The sequence below is a fragment of a genome, unplaced genomic scaffold (genome assembly GCF_019419815.1).
Source record: "Pyrus x bretschneideri cultivar Hongxiangsu unplaced genomic scaffold, Pyrus_bretschneideri_v1 Contig1, whole genome shotgun sequence".
NCBI classification, from domain to species: Eukaryota; Viridiplantae; Streptophyta; class Magnoliopsida; order Rosales; family Rosaceae; genus Pyrus; species Pyrus x bretschneideri.
Genome location: NW_025999390.1, coordinates 4369181 through 4396860, shown reverse-complemented (window position 1 = coordinate 4396860; position 27680 = coordinate 4369181). Strand labels below are relative to the sequence as shown.

At 36.0% G+C, this 27680-nt stretch overlaps 3 protein-coding genes and 1 long non-coding RNA gene across 5 annotated transcripts; 1 reads left to right on the top strand and 3 right to left on the bottom strand.

Annotated features, from left to right (window-relative positions):
* Nucleotides 1-11393: 11393 nt before the first annotated feature.
* Nucleotides 11394-14280, top strand: LOC103950574 (probable isoaspartyl peptidase/L-asparaginase 2). The gene is made up of 4 exons (XM_009361807.3): nucleotides 11394-11598; nucleotides 12119-12352; nucleotides 13399-13485; nucleotides 13583-14280. The coding sequence occupies exons 1-4, from the start codon at nucleotides 11437-11439 to the stop codon at nucleotides 14075-14077; spliced, it is 978 nt and encodes a 325-aa protein (XP_009360082.2). The 5' UTR covers nucleotides 11394-11436; the 3' UTR covers nucleotides 14078-14280.
* Nucleotides 14281-15742: 1462 nt separating this feature from the next.
* Nucleotides 15743-17508, bottom strand: LOC108867500. Of its 2 annotated transcripts, none has more exons than XR_001953460.2 (3): nucleotides 17307-17508; nucleotides 16461-17169; nucleotides 15743-16232 (listed from the first exon to the last, which is right to left on the bottom strand). It is a non-coding gene; the product is annotated as an uncharacterized LOC108867500 (long non-coding RNA). The 2 variants fall into 2 exon arrangements; XR_007256924.1 differs by lacking the exon at nucleotides 17307-17508 and adding an exon at nucleotides 17284-17306.
* A 1467-nt stretch (nucleotides 17509-18975) lies between these two features.
* On the bottom strand, nucleotides 18976-20632 carry LOC103955147 (probable carbohydrate esterase At4g34215). Its single transcript, XM_009367020.3, has 2 exons — nucleotides 19791-20632; nucleotides 18976-19284 (listed from the first exon to the last, which is right to left on the bottom strand). The coding sequence occupies exons 1-2, from the start codon at nucleotides 20373-20375 to the stop codon at nucleotides 19081-19083; spliced, it is 789 nt and encodes a 262-aa protein (XP_009365295.2). The 5' UTR covers nucleotides 20376-20632; the 3' UTR covers nucleotides 18976-19080.
* Nucleotides 20633-22681: 2049 nt separating this feature from the next.
* On the bottom strand, nucleotides 22682-25053 carry LOC103950585 (probable carbohydrate esterase At4g34215). Its single transcript, XM_009361819.3, has 2 exons — nucleotides 24375-25053; nucleotides 22682-23021 (listed from the first exon to the last, which is right to left on the bottom strand). Exons 1-2 carry the CDS (start codon nucleotides 24996-24998, stop codon nucleotides 22737-22739), a joined length of 909 nt encoding a protein of 302 aa, XP_009360094.2. The 5' UTR covers nucleotides 24999-25053; the 3' UTR covers nucleotides 22682-22736.
* Between the last annotated feature and the right edge of the window lie 2627 nt (nucleotides 25054-27680).

Below are 27680 nucleotides of genomic sequence, written 5' to 3'. Positions count from 1 at the left end.
GAACCCTAATCCTTTGTTTTTTTTTTTTTCAAAAAAAAAAAGAATCACCATATGCTAGATTCAAAAGTGCATGCAGTTGACCCATTGTTCCATAAATTGTTACAGATACGATAGACGAGGCACAGGACATTGAAATCCATGAATATTTTGTAAGATGAATTTAGAAGAAGAATGCACATTCGACTCGTGAGAGGCTTAATGATATCCTTCTTCTATGTTTTATCCCTCCCAGATATATCCAACTAAACGGTTTAAATTTGCATCATCGATCTTTATCCCAGGTTTTGTTGCAGTCTTGCAGTTGTAGCAGAAGCAGCAGAGAGCCATTTGGATAGGATAAAAACCGCAGGATCGGTATCCAATGGGCTTTGCTGGGCTGGGTTCCCTAACATGTCACCATCTCATGAAATGCCAAACGTACTATTTTATGCAGAGACCGGAGGGGGAGGGAGTGAGGACAGCTCTGCAATCCTGCTCTCTCTGCTCTGCCCTTGGTTAGGGTGGTTCTTGATCTGTTGTTTTAATGGAAGACATGAAAAATAAGACAAGCTCCATTATTTTTTGCCCAAGCCATGCGCCCAATGCCATCGACCGTACGAGGTGGTCCTTATGGCATGATTATCATAGTGTGTTGTGGTCCAATATTGCTCTTGGTTTAGTTAATTTTCTGTTTCCTTCTATGGGGTCCAAATTCCCCAACAAAGCTTTAGTATTGAAATAAGTAATTTGTGGTATATGGGTGTTAGGTCAGTTGATCAGAATATGGTAGTGTGTATGTTCTCTTACATCCAAGTGCAAATCCTCCTCTTCATAAATTATAGTTTTCGGAAAATTATTTATGCACTTCGTTTGCTCCACTGAGTGTTATGGGGCAGTGGTGTTGTGCTGTGGTGATAACAAGATTCGAGCTAGAACCACCATAAAATTATGTCAACTGAATTTCCTTCCGGTGGGCATGGAACATTCAACTTAACCTAATCATAACTCATTACGCTGCTCAATTTAGAGTAATCTCTCGAATTAGCCTCCTAGGTGTGTTCAAAGAAAAAAGAAAGAAGAATACTGAATTTTATATGGCAAGCAATAACCATAAAGATTTTCCTTAAGGTGAGTGTGACTATTTAATTTGGTGGCCTAAGTTGTCTGACCCTATATTAGTAATATGAAACTTTTAATTTATTGGACTTGAAGAAATAGGAACAATATAATAGGCTATGTGCTCCATAGCCTTGTGCCTATCCGGTGTCTGTTTGCTTTGTAACTTTTCTTCATCCTTTTCTTTTTTCTTTGTCTCGTGCTTGTTAATTCCGATCTAGGATCCAGAAACCAGCATAAATTTACTAATACGCAATATGAAAAAGCTGTCCATTTGGTTTGTCTATGTGAAAAATACTTGTCTATATAAGTGCCTTTTTTTTTTTAGAAATGTCTTCGTAAAAATGAGTTTGTAAGATTCTCCAAAAAACTGCTTCTATGGCCCGAAAATACTGTTAAATTTTTATAATTACAGTAAGCAACGTGATTAACCACAAAAGGGATGTAGTTCTGTTGGAAACCAATGAGATATTTCGTATTTGTCATTTATTCACCTCTTTGGCGTCCAACACATGACGTTGTTTAGCTATACGATTGGTAATGGCTATTAACAATTAAGAGATTTGTTTGTATTTTATGCATATGCGGGACTGTAATTAATAAATTATTTGCTCACATAAAAGTCTATTAATTGAAACTCTAGTTGACTTGATCGAATTCTTATGTTCCGAAAAAACTTAATCTTTTGACCAAATTGAAATGTGTGGATGTTTAGAAAATTAAAACTCTTTAAATGTTGAACATTTTTTAGTGATGGGTTGGAATAGGCGTAAACTGATCAAACAAAACCAATTAACAATAGTTTTGTTTTATTTGGTTACAATAATGATATTAGTCAAAATCAAATAAATCGAACTGGTGAATGCTAATTGAATATTTTTTTTTTTTTTAACAAGCAATAATATCTACATTAAATGAGTGGATGAATGTAAGTCTCACAATATGATAAGAATATAAGTAAAACAAGATACTAAGTGACGAATGCTAATTGAATTGATTATATCTTTTTTATGTCAAACTGAAAGGCCCACACATTCACGGATAAAGCTTTTGGTAACAAATTTGGTCGATGAAAAGGTGTTGTGATTAGCATTAAGGTTGGCACGTTCAATATCTAAAGCCCAAATAGAAGTAAGCACATTGAAACTTGAAGACGATTTAGACAAGAAAACTTGGGCTTCACATGAAAGAAGAAGTCCATGCAATTTTTGTACTTGGACTTTATCTGAGAGATTTTCAACATGTTAGAAATATGTAGTGTACCATATGTTATTGTATAAGTGGATAATAGTTTTGTTTTTTTAAGTGTTCTTCTACTTGTATAATGACATATGATGTATGTGACCATCTTCTGGGTATTGAAAAATCTCTCAACCTTTTGCACTTTATCAACTGTCATGTGTCATTTTGTACACACACAAAAAATAAAAAAGAATGATTTTAGCTAGGGATTAAAGATGGAAAGCATAAAATATAATTTTAAAGCATTAAATGACTTATTTTTGTATAAAAAAAATGACACGTTTGATAAAGTGAGAAGATCAAAATGCAAGATTAGTCTCAAAGAAGAAAACTAAGGGTAAAACTCCATTGATCATCACTTGAGGAAAACCGAGTCCAAGCACACATTCATACTGTCCGTCTGAACTATGTAGGTCCAATATTTTGGGTTGGGTGAAGCCCAATGGACCTTTTGGTAGATTTTAAGCTTAAAAATCTCGATGCAGTTAGTAGTGGATTGCTTACTTCTAGTGTATAGATTATCAACGAGTGAAGTTACGCAAACAATCTCCCCATGAGCAAGATTCAAGCCAAGGTAAGCCGTCCACTACAGCACTAACTTCCTTCAAGATTGGCATGGTCCCTTGCTTCACCTACTCTTGCTGCTCCTAGGATTTCCTTAAGCTCTACTCCACTAGCTATTGATCTCCCCCTTTCTCATCGGTTTAGGAACTTGATTAGTTGCCTCTGGATGTACACGATGAAGTTGTGCTCTGATCCACCTTTCTTCATCTCTAACCCATGGCAATTTGCTTGAGTTGCCTCTGAGCGTACACGACCAACCTGGGTATCAAAATTTTGTTCACCAAGAGCGTTCACCTTGAGCCACATGCGTCGTACCCAAACCATTCAGCTTAAAACTACACGTGTTGCAGTGGAAGCATGCTCCAATATCGATTGTTGTGTGACGAGCCCTACCATATCCCACTACTAAGTCCAAGCATGCATTGTTCTATATTCTCCTCTCGTTAATTATTTAGGTCCGATACTTTGAACAGAGTCGTTCCCGGGCACCTAGTACAACGGTGCATGGCCGAACTCCACAGCGGCCCCAAACTTTTCATTTATTGACATATCGATATAAAATAGTCAAATTAAGCTTATTAAACACCCTCCAAACAAACCCAATCCAACTTGTTCGGACTTCATATCAATTGGCTGATCTGCATCAAGCATCAACGTATAGTGCATGGAATGGATGGTGAGGAATGTTAGTTGTTCTCCCACTTGCCGACCTCTCTGGCTGTTGGAATATGCCTCAATGAAGAGTCGAAGAGTCAAGAATTCTTGTCGACTCATGAGGTGATACAGCACAAACACAAGAGTGTGCATATCTTTTTTGTTTTTCTGGAAGATCCATGCTCATTCAGTGTTCCATCTCCTTCAGAATCTGAATTTTATCAGCTCTCCAACTCTTCTCAAAGATTTAAAGAGCCAAATTTAATTAGGATTTTTGTAGTTATCACGATTATTGTCCCGAGTTTTGGCTCCTCCCAACCCCACCGACCCAATTAATTTTCAACACTCAAAATTTGAGTGATATTAATTGTACAAGTTATTGTTTTGTACGTAATTATTGATAGGATATAATACAAAGCACCTGTCCCAATTCTTCTTCTTCCTTTCTATTTTTCAGACTGTGATAAGTCAAATTAATTAGGCATGCTTCGTTGTTGTACGATGAGCCATCTCTTACCACAAAAGCGAGGGAATAATCTGTATTTTTGGAAGGCCAAGAACAAAACTCATATTTTGACATACTTAGACCATCTCTAAAGAATGTATCAAATCTTAAGCGAAAAATCATGCAATCAAATTTAAGGGTAAAAAGAAGGTCCAACGAATATGTCAAATCATACGTAGATTGACATATGAGCATTTTGTTGTCAAATTTGACATATGAAAAAAGTATTGTTAATTAATTCTTTAAATATTTTATTGTGTGGATTCTATTAATGTACCGATTATAAATCTTGAAAATAGTATAAATTCTTAAAATTAATATCACGGTTCGAGCTGAAATCTTTTAATTTTTAATTATAAAGACCTCTGAATTTTTCCAAGTAAATAAGGTGGCGTTAATTTCGTCGAGTACGTACCGACATAGGTTAAATATGAGTGACAAAAATCTATGGATCCATTAGCAAATCAAGAATACATCTTGCATTCCACATGATCTTTTCATTTTCCTAATTACGGGTTGGTTAAACTAATCTTCTCTGTAACACTGATTTATAAGAAAGAAAACTTTAATTGCCCCCATCCCCAAACAAAAAGGAAAAAGGAATGAAATATCAAAGGCCAATAGCCGAAAGAGCCAGGATTAGAGGCCAAAATTAGGAGACAAAACTCATTGTGAACAATTTCATTTTATTTTTTGTTTTTTTATTAAAGAGTGTGATTAGTTTTTAAAATTTTAAAAAGAGTGTGAAAAAATGATGGTGGGATAATTTCTCTTAATAAGTGCATATTTTATCTTAATATTACATAATTAATGTTTTGTTCTCCTTATGTAAATATTGTGTATCAAAAGTGAGAGTAAAATAGGAAAATATGGATATGATTGTTATTTTTTCAAAAGATAAAATTGTTATTTTATCCTTTTTATGTAAATATTGTGTATTAAAAATGAAAATAAAATTTAAAAAAAAATGATAAAAAGTTGACAAGAAAGATTCTTTTAATAATAGTACAGATTATTTTAAATATGTGCGACCAGGGTTTGTGAGGGTCCCTTTTGTCTTTTTCAAAAGAGTAGCGGAAAGTTGGGAGATACTCTGCATGGCAATGAGACAGAACATGTGATGCGAATCTTTTTTAGCGCGAAAAAAAACAACATAACATACTAGCACTGTGGGGCCATCAACAAGACAGTGGGAGCCATGGCCAACTCAGCAATTGGGTCCAGAAAGCGATTGGAGGAAAGGAAAGAGGATCGTCTCTGAATTCTTTTTTAGGGATTTGAAGAATTAATTAATTGTGTTCGTTTATTATATATCGTGCGGTTAAAAATGATTTAAAATTAAATATAAATAATATCTAACGAAAACTGATCGCATAATATATAATGAACGAACACAATTAATTGATCTTTCGGATCTCCCACAAAGAAGATCCGTATAGGATCCTTGTCCGGAGCAAAGGAATCATCTTCGAGGATTCCAAGGCTCTAGTGGCCATGAACCACGTGACGTTTACCAATTTACAACGCATTTATTGCCGCCTTAGCATGCAGCTGTGCATGCTTGGCTCAAATGCACGACAACCTCAAAGGTCCTTGAACATGCGTTCTGCACAGTCCTCCATTACCAAGTTTATAAGTTGCTCTAGTAATCAGCTTAGCTTCTTGACGTTGACAGTAATAGTTCTATACACACACATTACTTTTTTCATGAATTAGTGGAGAAGGCGAGAATCAGTCTCATGTAAGCGTTTGATATAGATTTTAAGCTTATACTCATTCTGTAAATGTTAACATCAGCTGTGTTCAAAACAAGCATGCATACAACCCGTATTTAATTTATGTGTGTTTATGTTTATAATTTTGTACTAATTAATTAACCCGGTGCACGTACATCTCATACGACTATGTCAACATGATGTCAATACCAAATTTTTTTTTCCAAAAGTTAGTAACATTAACCCTCATCCTTTATACATGAATAGTGACAAGTACGACGAGTTTAATTTTTTATTTGTGTTGCATGGTGTGTTTTGTGCCTGGCTAGCTACCACAAGGTCCAAACCCACATCCAAATATGAGCTGGTGTCATTCTCAAAACAATCGCAATGACCTTATCGTGATAAGTAGTAGATAGCAACCACTGACGTGAAACGTTCGTTGTGGAAAATACATAACATGTAGATTCCGATTGCTCTATAATTTAGTGATAAGTAGGCTGAAATTTAAGAGGAAATCTGATCAGCACTGGTTTTTATTTTATTTCTTTTGTACGACTATATTATAGAGTGGAGTTGGGCTAAACCTCACAATGCGTCACAAATAATTTGATTTCAAACTCGACAATCTATAAAAGTTGAATTTACAACATCTTACTTATAAGTAAAAAAAAATATATATATATATATATATATATTAATTACAAGTGAAGAAAAATAATTAAAATAAAATTGTATGCCCCTACCTTGATGAAGTACCTTAAAGCAAAAGCATTTTGGGTAGTGGGACGCCGCAAGTGTATATGCCGCAAGGTTGGTGGATGTTTACGTGTTCCATAGGCACGCAGCAATTTCTAGCTAACAAGGTACAAAAGGAAGCTTACTGTTAAAATTGAGGCTCTAATTTTCCATGCTTTTCCCCCACCTGTTGGAAAGCGAGGCCAAGAAAATAAATCATAGATGTGGTATTACAGTTACGACCGGGTCAGATAACACTTGATGAAGGAAAATGTTGTTTTCTCAACCTACACAGCACATGATCTGGCCACACTACACCCACACATTTGAAAAGAAGAAAAACTAAATTACAGTTTGCATTATTAATTAAATTTGCATGCAATTGCAATTTTATATATCATTTTTAAAATTTTGCTTTGTTAAAATTGTAATTAATTGCAATGTCATACATCCATTACAAATTTGTTAAAGGAATTGTTAGTAATGATGTGGCAAGATAAATATAATTTTAGAAAATAATTATTTGAAGTAATTAAGGAGAAACTACACATAGAGCCAAATTACAAGACCATAAAGAGAGACAAAGATTTTGGTTTATTTCATATAAAAAAGGCAATTTATTTATGTGATAGGTAATGTCATTATTATTTTTTATTGTCTTTGCATTTACAATTTTACTCCCCTATTTTTTGAAAGATGGATCTCTCATTCTCTCTCCTCTTCTTTCTTCGACACTTCTCTACTTCTTCCTACCCTTCTCTTTCTTTCTCTCCTCCTCAGTTCTTCGTCCTTCTCTCTCCTACTTCTGCTTCATACTTCTCTCTCTCTCTCTCTCTCTCTCTCTTCTTCTTCTTCTTCTTTGTGTTGTTCTCTAGATTTATGAGTTTTTTTTTTCTTTTATGAGGACGGTTGAGATTTTTAGTTTTTGGTTTATTTATTTGGGTATTTTTTAAGGTAATTGATTTTGAAGTTTTGATAATTTGGATGTATGAATTTTGAAATTAATCTTGCTGAATTGTTGAAATTTTGAAATAAACTTAAATTACAATTAAGTAACTGCGAACTAACACAAAATAGCGTAAAACACAATTAATTTAACTAAAAAACATAATACAATGATTAGAAATGAATAGTATAAATGTATGGAAACCATGAGTTATCAATATACCAACAAGGGCAAACCTTAAAAGAGAGCTAAGCTAAGAAAAATATCATGATACTTTAAAATATGGTCATGTGACATTGTATATTTAGCTTAAGTGCTGAGTTTAATTATAAATCAAAGATAAGCCTCTCCACTTGCACATTAGCATACGTGCGTAATGTTAGGTATTATATATAATTAACATTGTAAAAGTCTTTGGGCAGAACAAGTGAATTTGTTCACGTCCCCACCAAAATGTACACAGGACAAACTGTTAGTGGGTACAGACCACTAAAATGTGCTGCTTCCGTGAAGTCTCGTCCCCAACTTTGGGAGTTAATGCATTTTCCATCAATCAGTATTTGTTTAGTCCTATAGTAAGAAATAAAAATTTCAAAGCCCTCTAGGTGTGTTTGTATATGCATAGAGAAGAAATTCTTAGGTACGTCTAACTCTTAAGTGAGGTATGTAAATTTCATTTTACTGTGAGACAATTGCTCTATGCGAAAATCGTACCAAATAATCTTTTTATAGAGGCATAGTATGCCCTAATGTACGTACGCAAGGAAATCAATGTTGTATATACGTATCATTTAAGATAAAATATATTCATAGGTTTGAATGAGCGTTACGTGTATATGAGAGCTTCATCCTCAACACATTGCCATCAGCCTAAGCAAGACCATAATTTTAACCATTCATCATCTGTCTTATCATGTCATTATCCTGTGCTAATTAAATTGATAATGCTCATGTGGGGATATACTTTAACGAAATACAGAAAAAATCCAGCACCGTTGGGACCCATCTCACCTTTGAATTCATGATTAGGTCTCCGCCGCCAGGCCCGCCACACCAACTCCGCCTCCGTGGAAACGTGTAGAAAGAAAGTCACATGAAATCAGCCAGAAATTTAGAAGTCGCATGAAATTAGAAATGTTTAAATTAAGACAGTGCATTGAACACAGTTTCATTTCCATAGCTTTCATCAGAGATGATTAATCCTTTCAACAGTTTCTCATTTAATTGTTAATTATGTTTAAGAATGGAGATAATAGGGTATTATCTGTAGCATGCAAACTATAAATTTAGAGAGTCTTAGCGAAACTTTCATAATACTGTTCACTTTTAACAGTAAAGATTTTTGTACTTTAAAAAATCACTTTTTGTACTATTCACTTACAATAATTTTTTGTCATTTTTGTTAAAATTTTAAGTTTTCAAACTTTTTAAATTAGTTTTCCTATGAATTTGTACATGAAACTGTAAAATATTTAAAACATTAATTTAATGAAAGAAATTGAAATCTCTGTTCTGCAATCAATATAAAAATTACAGATTCTGTTTTCCAACTATAAATTAATTTAAAAATCAAAATTCAAAAAGTATATAAATATATATATATATACATATAAAATAATGCACCAACTTGACCGGAGAGACCATAGATTCTTTATAAGTTTTCGCTGTTGGTTGGGTCGTCCCACTGAAATGGAATCAGACTGAACGCATTTGGCAGATTCTGATAAGAATTTTCAACAGTCTGTATCTAAATTAGATTTTTTGGTTACTTTAACAACACATGCAGAAAAATTAGGTTCCAAGCTAGCTAAATGGCTAGCCGTTTTAACTTTGTAAATATTAACTCACAAAATTTACCTAAAGGATAGAAGACGTTAAATTTAGAATAAACAATATCAAATATTTTAACTTAACCTGAAATATCTATTATTATTAGAAACAAGGCTAGCTGAATTAACATTTAAATTATTTAGATTATAAAATACAAAAATTTAGCTAATATTATTGGAGATGCACTCCCGACCACACACGAAGAAAAATCAAGGACAAAAGAAACAAAATAGTTACGATAATTAGGATTTTCTACTTAACTATTAGCTCACGTTCAAGGTGGTTACGAAATTGGGAAGAGTTCTTTGTGTACATTTGCACGAGTTTCAAAGCGAAAGTATATTTTTCCCTAAACTACTATTTACTTGCCTTGCAGATGTGAGTTGTTCGTTACTAGATCGCCCTGCGATGTTATAATTATGGGTGGTACTATTTACATAATTTTTTATACACAAATACATTTTTTTATGTCGGACGAATGAATTCAATAAAAAATGAACAAAATCAAGAAGAAAATGTGTGGAAGATATATATAAAAAAAAAAAAAGAAAAAAAAAAAAGATGTGTGAATAACACCTTGCAATCTCATAAGTTGTTTCAAAATAGATTGCCGGCATGGATTGGAGAAAGTTTGATGAGTTTGGAATTCGCAAACCATGAAATATATGAGTAATGTTAGAGTGATTAGATTTCTAAACTAAATTTTGTAAATCAAAGGATGTGGACGTTGATGATTGGATTATTATTTAAGTGTTAATTAATGTGTTTAATTATTATTAATGACACATCATTTGGTTTGTAAAATTGGTTTAAAAATTTAGTGTCTCTATCATTACTCGAAATATATATATAGTCATTATTACGTATTGTGCTCTTACTACATATTTGGACTGATTTCAAAATCCACCACAAGGTTTTACATTTCTCACATTGTCCTAAGGTTTTAAAATTATATTAGTTTACATTATTTACTTAATGAATTATTTTGAGTCTTCATTAAATTGAAGACATTTTGCGCATGAAATTTGTATTGCTATGATATTGACATGTCAGCCACATTTGCATCAAATTAACTTTAAATACTTAATGGATATTTAGACGTTCATATATCCACAAAGTGTAAATTGATACGATTGTAAAACCTTAAGAGATAATATGAGAAAATTGAAATCTAACTTCTCATTTTAAATATTACTTCAAACTTTAAAGATGCAAATTGTAATTAGCCAAATAATTTTATTATTGACATAAACGTCATGAATCATGATAACCATACATTCAAGTATTTCCCCTCAAGGATAGACATGCTTTCTTTTTCTAGAGAAAAACCCTCATAACTCATTTCATTTAACTTGCTTCCGAATCAAGTAGATTTGAAATACGTGCAGTCAATGGTAAATTTAAATTGGTTCCCAAAATTCCAAAAATTACCTTCCTTGCTCGATTTCACCATCGGGCCAGCATACCGTTGCATGCTCAAAATTCATGACTGTAGTGGCAAAAACCGATAAGGGAAAAGACAACCCAAAAAAAAAGCAAGACCCTAAAAATGAAGGGTTATTAAAACTGAAACACGAATCGACGCCCTTTGGAGTTTCGTGCGTCCCCTCTTTCCTGTTGGACACAGCTCGCACCAGAATAACCTCCCGCAACAAGTGGGGCACAAACACAAATGCCATGCAGAGGAATCCTAATTTTTAATTAAGAAATATAAATAAAATTAAACGAAAATAGTGAATATAAGTTTAATATATCCGATTCAGTTTTATATAGGGAACTTTAACGAAAAACTCCAAGTATTGTTCACTTTAACGAAAAATCATATTTTTACACTAAAAAATCAATTCTGATACTATTCACTTTACCCTTTATTTTATGCTTATCGTTAAAACTTAAAATTTTCAAATATTTTTTATTAGTTTTCATTTTTATATATGGGCCGAGTCTTAGAATCAGCACGGCCCAATCTAATTAAATTAAAATTTTAAGATCCGACTCAAGGGGCATTTGGAATCCGCCACGCCTATAAAATCCCCCCAACCCTGGCATTTCGTAGCCACAACACAAAGAAAGCAAAAGAGAAAGAGATCTAGGGTCACAACAAAGCAAGTCCAGAGAGCGACAGAGAGAGAGAGAGAGGCAGAAATATGGGTGGTTGGGCAATTGCAGTTCACGGCGGCGCGGGTGTCGACCCGAATCTCCCCATGGAGCGTCAAAAGCAGGCCAAACAACTCCTCACCCGCTGCCTCAATCTCGGCATCTCTGCTCTCCGCTCCGATCTAGCCGCCATTGATGTTGTCGAGCTTGTCGTACGTCTCCTTCCTCCCCCTCTACATTGCCAACCCCTACAAAATGTTATTCATGTTTTCGTTATGAGTTCGATGGATGTGATCTACAAAAACATAGTCTAAAAAGATGGTCTAACTAACATTTTCCTTTCGTCAAATCACAAGACGATATTCTGAACTATCCTAATCTATGAATATGAGATCAAACTTGAACTTAATTGACCTAATTTGTATCTGCATTTTATTTCGTATTGTTGTTATTATCGATTTTAATCCCTTTGATTTATCATTCCATGACCAAACAAACCTTAATGATTTTCCAAACACATTGAAAACTTTCCTGTTATGTTTTCCGAGTTTTTAGTTTGCAATTTGCATGGGGTATTTTGGACCACTCCTTTATTTTTTAACCTAAGCTGGCGCTGCATCATGCATGCTGGAATTTTCTTACTAGTTTAAACTCCTCAAAACCTTTTTTTATTTTTACAAAATATTTCTTTTATTATAAATGTTTGTGATTTGTTATGTTGTCTAAAAATAGGTTAGGGAATTGGAAACCGATCCTTGCTTCAACTCTGGCCGTGGATCAGCTCTCACAGCGAAAGGGACGGTTGAGATGGAAGCCAGCATCATGGATGGACCCAAAAGACGATGCGGCGCCGTTTCGGGATTAACTACGGTTAAGAATCCCGTTTCACTCGCCCGCCTCGTCATGGACAAATCACCTCACTCCTACCTCGCCTTCTCCGGCGCCGAAGACTTCGCCCGACAACAGGTTTGTTATGCTTTCACTTTCACCCCTTTCAACAAGGATTGTATACCCTTCCACTTTCGATGTCCTTTCGTGCTTTTCTGTTTGTATGGTTACGGTTACCATGTCAACATTTTATATTATTATTTATTTTTATCTTATTATCTTTATAAAAAAATAATATAAAATATTAATATGACTTAATCGTGATCACACAAAATAAAAAAACACAAAAAAGCACCGACAATCCCAGTCCCTTTCATTGTCCATAGTAATATTTAATACCCAAATGAAGAATCAAAATCCACTTTGGATTCTGTAAATAAATAAATACTTACTAAAAAATAATAAAATAAAAGTATAAACTCCTGTCTTTTTCAGGAGGTGCATGAATCTAGTGCAAAGATTCCACCTTACTGTTTATGGTGTCACACGTCTAATTAAATATTATTTTAACAGATGTCGAAATTTGGCAATTTAATAGTAATAATAGTACTGTTTCATATATTTTTTTGTTACTATTTTGTATTTATTTTTCTGGACAAAGGTCTCGTTTTTATATATTATTTTTTTCAGGAGGTGCAGTGCAAAGATTCCACCTTACTGTTTATAGTGCCACACGTATAATTAAATATTATTTTAACAGATGTCGAAATTTGGCAATTTAATGGTAATAATAGTTCCACCTTACTGTTTATGGTGCCACATGTCTAATTAAATATTATTTTAACAGATGTTGAAATTTGGCAATTTAGTAGTAATAATAGTACTGTTTCATATATTTTTTTTTGTTACTATTTTGTATTTATTTCTCTGGACAAAGGTCTCGTTTTTATATATTAATTTTTTCAGGAGGTGCAGTGCAAAGATTTCACCTTACTGTTTATAGTGCCACACGTATAATTAAATATTATTTTAACAGATGTCGAAATTTGGCAATTTAATAGTAATAATAGTACTGTTTCATATTTTTTATGTTACTATTTTGTATTTATTTTTCTGGACAAAGATCTCGTTTTTATATATTATTTTTGTGTGGAATGTGAATGGGGTTTTGTGTGATATTTTAGGGCGTTGAGCTCGTGGACAATGAGTATTTCATCACAGAGGAAAATGTGGGGATGCTCAAATTGGCAAAGGAGGCCAACACAATTTTGGTAAGTATATTTTGATTTCATCAGTGGGTAATTAATTAATGGACTAAGTACTTAGTACGTTTTGTGTCATATATTAATTAATTTTGGTCATGTTCAGTTTGATTACAGAATTCCGTTAGGATCGGAGAGCTGCAGTGCAGGTGTGGAGAGCCCGCTGCACATGAACGGGCTCCCCATTAGTGTTTATGCACCCGAGACCGTTGGTTGTGTGGTGGTGGATAACCAAGGGCGTTGCGCTGCAGCTACATCCACCGGTGGGCTAATGAACAAAATGACTGGCCGAATCGGTGACTCACCACTCATTGGTGCCGGTACCTACGCGTGTGACCTTTGTGGGGTCTCGTGCACAGGTGAGGGCGAGGCAATCATACGCGGGACACTCGCGCGTGAGGTGGCGGCAGTGATGGAGTACAAGGGCCTAGGCCTACAAGATGCAGTGGATTTTGTGATCAAAGAGAGGCTTGATGATGGCAAGGCCGGACTCATAGCTGTGTCTAGCAAAGGTGAAGTAGCTTATGGGTTTAATTGTATGGGGATGTTTAGGGGGTGTGCCACTGAGGATGGGTTCATGGAGGTTGGGATTTGGGAGTAGAGAGGGACTTTGAAAGTGAAAAATCTTTCTGGGTTTGCTTTGTTTGGGGCCTTAGATACTAAATGATCTGTATCTAGGCTTTGCCTTTGATGTTTGTGTAGGCTAACATAAGAAATGCATGCCTTTCATTAGGCGTAATTTTTAGTTGAATTGGCATGTATTTTTCGACTATCATTGAATAAAAAGCCAGAGCATTTTCATAATCTCCGTTTATTTTTTTCAAAAGACCACAACATATATTCTAGATCATTCTAGTTTACGAAGACAGAATTACAATTTGAGAATAAAGGATGGACTGCATTAGTACTGTCCTGATGAACTGGCACAACACAACTTTTCATAATCTTTAGCTGTCTATTGGATGAAATAAATGTAACTAATTTTAGGTAGGGAATCCGAAAATTCTTGTTGTGACAAGTAGCCAAATGAATTCAGATTCTTGTAGCCACTTTTTATGGTGAACGTGCCGACGGTTTGTGTTTGTCAGATTGCTGATTGTGACTCATGACATGTTTGATACCATAGCCTGATAAGGTGATAGGAGTACCTCAAACAAGTTGGCCTGAATTCCTCATGTGAAGAAAATGAAAAGGCACAAAGGGATCCATTGCTGGCCCATATTGATTGCACTAGATATCCATCCATACACAACAAACTTAAATTGGGACAATTTGGGACCCGATCAAACAAAACGTTGGGACAATTTGGGAATAATTTGGTCCTTTGGACAATGGTTAGTTGGGCATAGCTTGGCTGGATTTTTCTTGCCCCTTTATAGATGCTCTTGGGAAGAAATTACTATTCGACTTATTAACGTGTAAAGATTTCAGAGAGATGCATCAACTACCACATGCACAACACCGCATATGTGAGAACCATAGACTAGATGGCACTGAGGTAAAAGTAGGGTCTAGTTAAGTGGCCCAAACTCGTCTCCTGCCGACTCTGGTGGAAGGAGTTAAAACTTGAGAGTCAACACTCTTACGTTTGTGGCTTTTGTCCTCTTATCACATTGGAATCTCCAAATAGTGTTAAAGGTTTCAAAGAGACGGTCTAAACGGTTAACACTTATATTTTCTCAAACTTAAATACCTATTCGTGCAGCATGGTGGTGTTTTATCTTAAGGAATGCAATCATACAATTATGAATTGTAAATTATTTTGTCAAACTCTCGAGGTGGATTTTAAATAAAAAGGAGGTGGGCCATTGCCAATATGGAGGGCACAACATCAGGGAGGATGTGAAGCAATTGAATTGGGCAAACGCTTATGCCATCTTTACTGGAGCAGTAGTGACAATTGATTTGCCTAATAACCTGTGTTGCATAATCATGTCAATCTTCCAAAAAAATTTGGTCTTGTATTATTTCATATGACTGCCCATTTGTAACATTAGCATACTTCCAATTGTTTGGGGACACGGCTTTTGATTGCCGTAATTAATTTCGCATATTGCATTGATATTGTTGGAAACTTAGCCAAACGTTCAACATCAGGTTGGACATGGCCAATACACATTTAGGTGTAGGGTGTTCGTCAAAATATCGTTGCTATAGAGAGAACAACCACTTAACAAGGCCATTTACGTCAATTTTTCTTGAGTACCTACAAATACTCAATGTCGACACATATTTGATTGTTGAATTTAATATAAACGATCATCGATGGAACAATAGTATTTGATGCATAATTTCTAAAAAAAAATTGCTACAAAAGAAAACCATATAGGTCACCAGGTCTTATCATGTCATATGGAACAGACAACGTGCCTAACTAAGCAAGAACAAACAAATACAAATATACATGCACTTGAACTCCATTTCGTAATACAGTTTTTATTTACTTCCAAAAACAAATAAACGTTACATAATATCATGTCATCATGCACCAGCTGCTCTCACTTATTCAGCGGTCTTGTCATCTTTGAATTTTTTTGGCACCGCCTGAGATGGCATCCTTTGCTGATTGAATGGTGTTTGCTACGGCAGCAGCTGCACCTGCAAAAGGGTGAACGCCCTCACTCTTTGCTCCGCCGTCTCGAATCTCATGAACCACTTCCAACGTCCTCCTTCTTCGCTTCTTTGTCTTCTCCCGCTGGGGATCGGTAATCTACTGTCTGCACCTTGATATCCTCGTTTGTTTCTCCGGTTGATCCCTGCAAAATTAACAGTTACTCTTAATATTAAAAAACCAGAATTACTACAATTAATCCAAACACTAACAAAACATATAGCACAAATAAAAGGAAGAATAAAATTCTTTACTTTCGAAGTATTCATTTCGCAAAATTCAACTCAGACAATTCTAAAACTTCCACTTACAAATTATACAAAATTTGTTGGCCAAACCAGTACATATATAGTATGGTTAGGAGAAGGCCTACCAGGAACTGACGCGTATCACGTGAGCCGTACGTTTCGTGTCCACGTATCTCATAGTGTAGCAGGTCAGCACATATTTCTTATGCTTTTTTTATTTTAGTAATGTCGGTAAGCAGGACACTGTAACGGAGGCTCACAATATATTTTCTGAAAAGCATACGAATATATGGGCCAGGGGAAATATTGCACCGGCCGGCTGCTATAATTTCAATTTGGACATAACACAACTTTGAAAAGCTCTCAGACCTCAATTGTCAATGAGTCATCTAGTTCCCTCTTTCTGCACTAGGAGAGGGAAGGGATTTGGGATGGCTCATAGGTACCCCTTTTATCCTTCTGCAGACATTAGGAGGATTTTGTGATTGTCACAAAAAAGGTTAGTGTAATCGATAAATGGACTGGGATCACCTCCGGATCCCATCAAACAAAGAACATGCACATGTTACATATTCTCATATCTAATGGTCTCACTCATTTGGTGATCTTATATTTGTCACTTCCAGAAATGGCATCCCTGGCTGACTTGAGGGTATGTGCAACTGCAGCAGTTGCATCAAGATTAACAAAGTCACTACCTCCTCCATCTCGAATCTCATGAACCACCTCAACCTTCTCCTTCTTGGGCTGTTTGTCTTCCCCTGCCGGCGATCGATAATCTACTGTCTTTACTTTGATCTCCACTGCTCCTTGCTCGTTTGTTTCTTCACCTCCCTAGCAAAAACACAATTCAAAACAAAACATAAAGTTACAACAATTAATCCAAATAAATATTACTTTAAAAAATCCAAATAAATATTAAACATAGTGGTACAAAAGAAAATGAACTTAGACAACTCTGAAACTTGCACCTCCAAATAAATAATGATCAGGCGGGCAAGGCATGGATGATAGATATAGTTCATTCGTCGAGGACAAGCTATAGTGTAGAAATAAGGGGGCACCAGGGCCGAGCACGTATCATGTGAACTGTTCGTTTTGTGTCCACGTATCTCATTGTGTAGGTCATTGTGGCTAAATCCACCATGAATTTTTGTCAAATCATAAAACCAATGGAAGTCTTGCACCTGTTATATGTCCCCAAGAACCCAAGGGCTAAACGCAATTAGTGACTCAACTAGTCTAGTTGCCTCTATCTACAATAGGAGACGGAAGGGAATTCGATGAGACATAGGTACTTTAGGGTGTGTTTGGCTGAGCAATTTTCACATTGAAGGGTATTTCGGCAAAATAAAAAAGAAATGGATTACAAAAAAGTAGACAAGAGGAATTAGAAAATGCATCGTATGAGCGTTGCAAAATCATGTGTGAGGCATTTCTAATCCTTCATGTATAACTTTTTGTGACCTAGGAGTTTGTTGGGTAGTAGTGTTGATGAAGTTGTGAGCTTTGAGAAATTTAGGTATCGTTTGGTATGCAGACGGGACGGGACGGAACGAGATGGGACGGGACGGGACAGGACGGAACGGAACGGAGCGGGAGCAAAGATGCCCTCGGATGGAAACAAGGAGGAAGAAGAAGGAGACGGAGAGGTTATAATTTTGTGTTCCACGAATGTGGAACGAGTCGTTCCAGGGGGGGTGAGGTGGAACGAAAATTCATCCAAAACTCGTCCCGTGGAACAGCTCGTTCCACCCGTTTAAGGCGCACCAAACGTGGGACGAAACGCCTCGTCTCACTCTGTTCCGTCCTGTCCCACGTACCAAACGGTTAAGGAATAAGTCTTCCACTTCTCTTTTTAAAATAATCTTCCAAATATTTTTTTTAAGCTGCGTCATAGTATTATTTTAGTAACATTTTAATAAAAGAATGTTATTAAAAAATTAACTAAAAGTATTATTTTAGTAACATTTTGAGAAATTTAAGGATTGACTTTTTACACTAAAAAGTCAATCCTGGTACTATTCACTTTACCCTTTATTTTGTCCTTATCGTTAAAACTCAAAGTTTTCAAACCCTTTTCATTAGTTTTCCTTTTAAAAAATTCATCTCCAAATGATATTGTAAAAGGCTATCTATTATTGCAAAATGAACAATCACTCTTTAAATTTAGAGAGCAACTATTCACTTGCTAAATATTAAAAAAATAATAAAACTTAAGGGTGAATCCTTGATCAAGGAAAAGAAGGAAGAAATAGAGAAGGGTGTTGGGTTGAGTTTAAATTGTTAATTATAAAATATTTAAAGTTTCTTAATTAAAAGAAAATTGTTGAAGACGAACAGTTAAACTGAATAGCTAAAATAAATTTTAACATCTTTCACGTGCTAGTTTAACCAAAATTTAGAGCTTATCTTGGAGATGGTCTAACATAAACTATTCTTGCAAGGCTCAACTAGGTCACTAAACTCATTACGGATGATTTTTTGGATACCCAGTTACTGTTTCTAGACACTCAAGTTGAGTGTGTGTAGAACCACTCTAGCTACCGCGAGTATTTGCTTCATTCAAACTGGATTGATATATTTTTATTTTGTTGTTGGAAATTTTAAAGACTAACCCAAAACTGTGTACACAGTAACGACCAAAACAAAGGATTCTATAATTCGAACGAGTTTCCAAGGTATGGGGTACATCTCAGCTCTCAGAATCTCACAATTTGATTGGATACTTAGGGTTGGTTTTGATCAAAGATGGTGGCCATAAGAATCAAGGAAGGAACGAGCAAGCTTGATGCCCAAGTGGACTTCAGATAACGTAGTAAGGTGGAGGCCATCTTCTTTGAGACGCAATCCTTTGGCATCGACACATTTCACATTTGGTAACTTGACATCCAGCTGACCTTTCCTTACTACATCTACAAATTTGCCTTCTCCAGATGCCAGTGCCACCTGCAACCACAATAATTCAAACGTTTAGTTACTAGGCACATCGAGTATTTTCATGTGTATTCCTATTAAACCGTTCTTTAGGAACGATTAAAAGCATAATATGATAATTAAAATGCTTTGGACAATGTTTAACATAAAAAATAGTCTCAGTTTTTTTAAATTTTAAATGACTAATTAGTGTAATTTCGCTAACAATTGACACTAGTGAGAAACATTTAAAGTATCGAACTCTGAAAACAAAAATGTATGTATTAACTAAGTAACAAATATTTATATGTTAATATCATGTGCAATAACAGGTATGTTATGAAAAACCCAATTATAATCCCACCTTTTGTTTCATAGGTAGAACCACACTTCTTAAGTATCGCAAGGTTTTTCGACATGCTTAAATCAAAAACACTTTTAGTAAAAGAAAGTCGAAACAAAAGCACTTTCTATGAGAACAAGATTGCTAGTCCATAATGAATTGGGATTACAAACAAAATAAGAGCAGTGCAGCAAACCTGGATGACAGGAAGGTTAGGGAGACGAAGATCAGAACGCAGGTCCAAAACAAGCTTCTCGAATTTCCCTTTATACCCCTCAGCTTCCTCCTTTCTCACGGTATCACTTTCTCCCTGAAACCACAAAAGCGCCCGGATAACTCCTCCTCCCCTGGCCGACTCGCAGGCTCGTCTCACCAACTCACCATACAACCGAGTCCCTTTACTCCACTCGCCAATTCTAGTCCCGCCTACGGCGCAAGGAACCAGACCCACTTCCCCAAATCCCGACCCCTTGGCTCGGAGGACCTCATTGGCAAATGCCATGCCCGGCCCAATCCCACACGTCTTTCCCAGGTCGATGTCGGCGTGGAGCGGCTCGTGTGCTTGCTCCCATATGAGCAGTGCACTAAGCCGGAGGATTGATGGGTTGGGACTGCACTCGGTTGGGACGTTCCCGTCCCACTTGCCGCGGCTGACGCCCCCGCGCCCAGCCATGTTGCTCTGACCTGCTAGGATGAAGATGTTCCTGGCAACGGAAGCAGCCCCATTGAACTGGGTTAATAGTAAAACATAGAGAAACAAAAACCATTTGGACATGCCCATGATTTGATTTTTGCAATGGCCAATGTGGTTTGTTTTTTGTCTCACTTTACTTGGGACTACGAGCAGCAGAGTAATTGTTAATTTCCACTCAGGGCTTCACGCTGTAATTATTACTCGTGGTTGATACTGTGCTTTTCTTTTTTTTTTTGGCATTTAGGGTTTCTATCTACTGCCCAAGGTGGCAGTGGTGGTGAAACTATAGCAGTGGATTTGTTTCTGTAGCATACTGACAATTGGATTATTTTCCATGTTTTATAACATCTATTCCAAGTTGCAAGGAAATTTAGATATAAAACCAAATACTATTTTAGAAAAATGACATGCACAAATGGAATAATTGGTTGTAAATTTTAATCGAATATCAAATTATGGAGTACTAAACAAACAATAAAATAGGCACTAAATTGTTAATATGTATTTAGTGTCAACTGATAAAAATGTTATTCTCATCTCATTTTTCATATCACATTTGTACCATTTTTCTAATAGAGATAAGATACATGTATTGATAGGTCTTACTTTTATTAGACAGGTGATACAAATGTAGTATGAAAAATATGATGAGTATACATAGCATTACTCGTCCACCAATTCTACTTGTGATTAACAATATTTCAAAAAAAAAAAAAAAGTATTTGTTGTTCATAAGGTAATAAGGAGGTTGGTATCCTTGGTTATATCATTGTTCCTCGTCAATTCAGCATTTCCCCAGTAGGCAATATCCTGTTTTTTCCACATTGGTTATATCTTGTAAGAACAATATGTCAAATTGTCCCAACGACATTGCTATTTCCAAGTTTACTCCAACAACCGGTAGGTGGATTCTGACCCAAAGAAGACAAAGCAAAACAATTAGGCTTGGTCTCTAAGATGTCCTAAAACTGCAATAAGAAGAGCTCATTGAACCTTGTTAGGTGAGCTAATAAGCCACTGTTACCAATCCACATACCTGTAATGGAATTTGATGGACAGATACCTAGTATTTGCTGCATAATCTGATTGGATCTAATTAGATTACGCATACCTCACTATGCAATTAGATATCTAGGATACTTCATGCACATAATTAGTTGTTGACTAATAAATAATAAAGGAATCACTGATGCAGAGTCAAAAAGTTATTCTAACCCAACACCGTTGATGAAACAATCCAATAAATCCAATTATAACAATTCTTATACAATTTCTAGTATAATAACATATAGATTTAGAGTTTAGAGTATGAGTTGAAGAAGTCAGAAAAAGAACGATGTTCTATTAAGTGTGATCCTTCTACTAGTGCTAGAGCTAGTTTTTCGAATAGAACGTATATTTTTCATGTGAGCAGGACCCTTCCTATATAGATACAAACTATAACCAATTCCCACCAATCATAAAAAGTTGGTTAGCAACCGTTATATCCACGTTCACAATGTAAATGTGATTAACAATGTTTCCCACCACTCCAACATGTATGTTCTCTAAATAAGGGCCGTGTTTATTTTATCTTCATAATAACTCATTAATTCTACAATACTACGGTCTCGTAGTATTCATCCTTACAACTGAGAGGTTTTAGGTTCGAATCTCGTGGATGACGAATTTGATATCAAATTAGGTTGCCTATTGTGTGACTTAAGTTATCGTTTGGTATGCAGACGGGACGGGACGGAACGGAATGGGACGGGACGGGACAGGACGGAACGGAACGGAGCGGGAGCAAGGATGCACTCGGATGGAAACAAGGAGGAAGAAGAAGGAGATGGATAGGTTACAATTTTGTGTTCCACGGATGTGGAACGAGTCGTTACAGGGGGATGAGGCGGAACGAAAATTCACCTAAAATTCGTCTCGTGGAACAACTCGTTTCACCCGTTTTAGGCGCACCAAACGTGGGATGGAACGCCTTGTCTCACTCTGTTCCGTTTCGTCTCACGTACCAAACGGTACCTAACCGAACTCTCCCTCCTTATAATGTAAAATATATCGTTATACTAAAAAAATGGTTAAGTCCAACTAGAGTTCCAAGTTCCAACATACATGAGAGAGAAACAAACTCTTGGGTCTATTTAAATTCGGATTGAATTTAATTGGGTATTTGGACATATGGGCTGTGTTCTTGTCAATCTCAAAGCTGGTCCTTGAGCAGACTCAGAGCAGGGAAAGGAGATCATCTAGGCTCCCAATCGACTCGGTTTAATGAATCGTTGGGCCTTTTGGATTTGAGTTCTTCATACTTTTTCGTCGTGATCGATGAATTCTTACAATTCTAATGCTTGAAGCACAAGGGTCCTAAAACCGTATCAATTAGGATAGTAGCTTGGCCATTACTCTAAATACATTTGGATTTGTGAACACTGAATAAAGGAAGTAACAAATTAGCTAGCTCGTGGTGAGAACTTTCAATACCAAATAAAGTAGAAAATGGAAAATATAATTAGGATATGTTACTGGAGCATGACTTATGGCGCTGGGCAGGAATTGAAGATATGCATCAGCCAACATTTTCCCAAGTTGAACCTGGGCAGGGGTGGTGAGGTGTAAGCCATCAGGTTCCAACGGAAGACCTTTCGCGTCGACGGTTCTCACGTTTAGAAAGTCGACTCCCAGCTGGGCTTCTCTCACTATCTCTATCAGACTTGCTTCTTCCCCAGATGCTAGAGCCACCTATATGTATAACCAAAACACATCACACACTGTTCATTTTAGACTTGCAGATCAACCAATATCATCCAACTAATTAGTCCATCAGTAGATATATAAGTAATATGTTATTTGACTAGAGATTCTTTCTGTAAGACGTACGTTCTTTTTTAAGAAGTAAAGAGATTGAACACATTGCATTTCAATTCATTAAGTCAATTATCAAACGACATTATTAATTAGATAGTTTTTGTTTTCATATATATTAGGGTAGGACCTCGAGATGAAAAGAAACAATTTGCCCATCAATTCCTTGTCTCCATTCCAACTCTGAGCTTAGATGTGAAATGAAATCCCTTGATTTAGAAATTTTACTATTTCAATTAAGAAATGCCAAGTTGCACTAGGTTTTCATAGGAATCGTCCAAACTTGTAAATAAATTAGTTAACGGTGATACCGACTTCAACAACTTGTTACATTTTATAAATATCTAAACCTGGCTAACAACGTTACATCATATAGGAATTAGGAAATACTGCTTTTGCTTAATTTGGATTAACAAGATCAAGGCCTAAAGCTAAGGCAAAGAGCTAAAGAGCTAAAAGAATGAAGTTAAGTTTTAACGTAAGTGTGGTTATCGAAAAATTTAATAATATGGGGTTTGGCGTGACACTCTTCTGCCAGCAATTTGTTTTTAACATTCAGATTTTCTTGACTTGACTATGCATTCTGATTCACATGTTTGTCCTTCATCATGATGTGTGTTTTTTCTTTATTTCCTAATCTATGCTATTGGTGCTTTGCAACTTGTTTTGAAGTTTAGACCTAATAGATTTTTCTTTAGAGAGGTTCTCTCCTCGTATTTTTATTTATTTTCTTAAGAGGGATTTAAGTCCCCATCTTTTCTTGAATTTCATTTTATTATTTTTTTGTGAGGGCCAATGTTAATATCCTTGACTGGGTATAACTTCATTTTTCTGATTCAATAAAAGTTTTCTAGTTAAGGTTTTCTGGAAGAAAAAAAAAGTACCAATGTAAATGTAAGTTACGCTAGTTAATTAGTTAGGGAAGTGTGTTCATTCTCTTATATTCAAATACCACTATGAGTAGTTTATCTTTAGTACTAAATGTTATTAACAATACTAAACAAAAACTGAGTAATTAATTAACAATACTAAATGTCATTTAGTACTACGTTATAGTGGCATTCCTTTTTACTTGTCAATCAGATAACTTAAGTTTGATTTTCGACAAAAACGAATTCGAAGCTCATAGTTGATTCATTATAAGGCTTACTCTCCCGACTTATAGTGTAAATACTACCGTTCTTCCCAAAAAAAAAAAAAAAAAAAAAAAAAAAAACTAAATAATCGTACCTGGATTATTGGGAGATCAGGAGATTGCAGATCCAAACGTACATCCCCCAAAAAAGTTTCCAATCTGTTTTTGTAAGACCGGGCGTCTTCTCTACGAGCTGTATCGCTCTCGCCCTGATACCACAGAAGTGCTCTGATCGAACCACCATTCTGCAACGAAACCTTGGCCCTCCCGATCATCTGGTTGTACAGAAAAGAGCCTCGTGCCCACTGGGTTATGTTAGTCCCACCGATCGCACAAGGGACTAACCCAATCCGGCCAACCGTACTAGAGTGATTGGCCAAAACCGCATGGGCAAAAGCCATACCGGGTCCAATCCCATTGGTCTTCCCTACGTCGATGTCGGCGTGGAGAGGCTCGCGTGCTTTAACCCACCTGAGATTTGCGTCGAGCCGGAAGACTGACGGGTTGGGGCGGCACTTTGGCGGCACGACAGCGTCCCAGGTGACGATGCCTGTGGTGGTGTCGTTAACCACACCACCTCGACCTGCCATGTTGCTCTGTCCGGCCAGGATGAATATGCTTTTGACATGTTGATCTGTATTTTGGTTTGGTTGTTGGGCAGTTGTCGGTGCCGAGCAGGCTTGAGCCACAAGGGACAAGACCAACACGAAAAGCAGCATTGTGGGACAGGAAATTGTGGGTTCTCCTTTCGCTTAAGTTTGAAGGCATTTTGAGAGCAAAGAGTCTTGCTTTTTAAATTTTTTTTTATGTCCAATGATTCTTCAGTTGAGGAAGGTATCTTACCCTAAACTCATATTTAACTTTCTCTCAAATCATCATTTGGGATTTGGAAATATTTAGCTGAAGATCTAAATCGTCAAATAATTGTCAGATAATGCCTATCAGAACCTTGGTTGACTAAGCTAATGGTCATTAAATTAAGGAAATTTAAAGTAACAAAAGAAAATACAGAATTTTCATTCGTGAGATTTGTATTGGGATATCTGCTCGCTCCCAAATTTGAGTACAAACAGTGTCTAAGCCTAAATTTGACAATTGCAAATTGGATCAATCAAATATCGTAAGGGAATAATGCGTTATGTACGCAATATAAATGACCTATCATGCTTCAATAAATGATAGTGTTACTTACCACCAAAACAAACATGGACAAGTATGGTAGAGCAAATGTTAGACATTGAACCACGTTTTATCCAACGGCCGGCCATAAGCATGCTACTTTTTGAATCCTTTTGAGCTTTCCGCGACGTTGTCCTTTTTGAGCGTGAAAATGTATGTATCTTTTCTCTTTATAGGGTTGGGGAAGGGCGATGTGCATAGGGATGACAATTTAACTCGTCAAATCCGATCCCTGCAAGTAACCGATTCAAATGGTTCGATTTCAGGCATAAAATTCTGGGTATACGGTTATGGATAACCATCGGGTAAATTTTTCGGTTTCAGATTATAATTTTCAAGAGTGTAAATGTTTTCTTAGTAATATAATTTTTTAATATTACTTATTAGATGCATTGTATTAATAATAGCAATTTATTTAATATTGTCTTTTTTTTTAATATTCTTCATTTAGTTAATAATATAAATAAATATATAAATATCATAATGGGGAAAACCGTTCCTCGATCAAAAGTCCGTCACCCAATGGGTTCGGTTATGGGGAAAATCCATTCGGGGATTCTACGGATTTGGATTTGGAGAAAATAAACAAGTTTGGGTATAGAGATGACACATCCAAACCCAATCCGCCCCGGTGCCATCCCTAGCTGTGCATGTGCTCCATCGTTCCTGAATTGCGTGTTTTTTTTTTTTTTTTGCTTGAAGGCTTTTCTTAAAGCATTTGATTGCGTATTTTTTCATAACGAGATATTTTTGTTGTAGATTTCTAATTTTTTTCGAGAGATCCAGAGGGTTTTCTAATAGACTTACTCTGATTAATCATGATAGCATTTTTTTGTTAGAAATTAACCCCGATCGCTAAAACCCGACAATCTTCCCCTCTTTTCAGAGTCTATATGATCCTAGGTTCCTCGATTGATTTCTTATTTTTTTAACTATTGTTCGAGTAATGTTATTAGACAACAAAAACATGAAACAATCACTAACAAAATCCCTATTACAAGTCCCGCATTACTGCACCTTGGTTCGACTGGACCAAACTCTATGTGGACTCAAGTCTACAAAGGCTTACATATCTGAGTGAACAAGGCAAGCCCACAAAATCCAAGGTTTAAAAAGAAGTGGGATATCCGCCAATTGGACGCGACATCTGTGTCTGAAAACAGTGGAAAGGAAGCTCAGGCTGCATGGGAAAACTTGGTTTTGAAACCAATTTGACCATCGTGGGCAACTTCTTGAAGAAAAATGGTCAAAATTTTATCAGAACTCCACATTTCATGTCACATTTACGCTCGAGAGTAAGATTTTTTCCCTTCCATTCCCCTTTTTTTCTAGTCCTCTCCTCTCTCTCTTTTTTCTTCTTCTTTCTCTCTCTAAAAGAAGGCAACATAAGATATTGACGTGACTTAATCGTGAACGTTCAAATAAGAGGAGACAGAAAAGAAAGAAAAATGCCAAAATGGGAGGGAAAAGATCCGGATCCGCAGGCCCTGGCCCTTTATACAATAAAGCTTTCTATGATCAATGCAATGATAATGTTCCTTCTTTATTTTTGTCAAATTCAAATAAATATTAAGTACTTATACCAAAACACACATTACTTGGCTTCTTAGCTAAAAAAAAGTTTACGCATTCATGTCAAATTGCAAATTGTTGGTAAAAAAATTAACTCCTTAATTTAGAGCATATCCATCAATGATGTATAAATCTGACCTTTGAATTGCACAAAAATTATTCATAGACTCATAATTGGCCATTTTAATAATATCACTCCGACAATACTCTAAATCTATTTCAAAATTTTACTTATTTTATAATGAGATCAAACCATTTGGATAACTGTTCACAAAATGAGATCTGGCTATGCCTTTGGAGTAGTCTTTCCGGTGTGTTTGAGTCAAGTTTTTCATAAACGTCGTCCGCTAATATGTTTGAGATGCTCTTTTAACTCTAAATATGTCTGTACTATGTCGTGTCCATAATCTCATGCTACTATGGTCTGGGTCCCTTATATATCAACTTGTCTTTCAGTTGGACCAGTTCAGCAATACCCGTACCTAGATTGCATATTCCATGTTGCAACTATCGCTTATCAAAGACTCTTCTTTTGTTGACAATCGTCTGTTCTTCCTCGTGATCGGAATTGTTTAATTTGTACGTTATGGTTCAAAAAGTTGTACGTGCCAAAAATGGGTCGACTAATCCATGAATATTTAGCCATTTGA

Coding starts and splice junctions, on each gene's coding strand:
- LOC103950574 (XM_009361807.3), top strand. CDS start 11,437: ATGGGTGGTTGGGCAATTGCAGTTCACGGCGGCGCGGGTGTCGACCCG. Junction 12,353..13,398: donor AAGACTTCGCCCGACAACAG/GTTTGTTATGCT, acceptor GTGATATTTTAG/GGCGTTGAGCTCGTGGACAA. Junction 13,486..13,582: donor AGGAGGCCAACACAATTTTG/GTAAGTATATTT, acceptor GGTCATGTTCAG/TTTGATTACAGAATTCCGTT.
- LOC103955147 (XM_009367020.3), bottom strand. CDS start 20,375: ATGGGCATGTCCAAATGGTTTTTGTTTCTCTATGTTTTACTATTAACC. Junction 19,285..19,790: donor CTAACCTTCCTGTCATCCAG/GTTTGCTGCACT, acceptor TTGTGGTTGCAG/GTGGCACTGGCATCTGGAGA.
- LOC103950585 (XM_009361819.3), bottom strand. CDS start 24,998: ATGCTGCTTTTCGTGTTGGTCTTGTCCCTTGTGGCTCAAGCCTGCTCG. Junction 23,022..24,374: donor CTGATCTCCCAATAATCCAG/GTACGATTATTT, acceptor TTATACATATAG/GTGGCTCTAGCATCTGGGGA.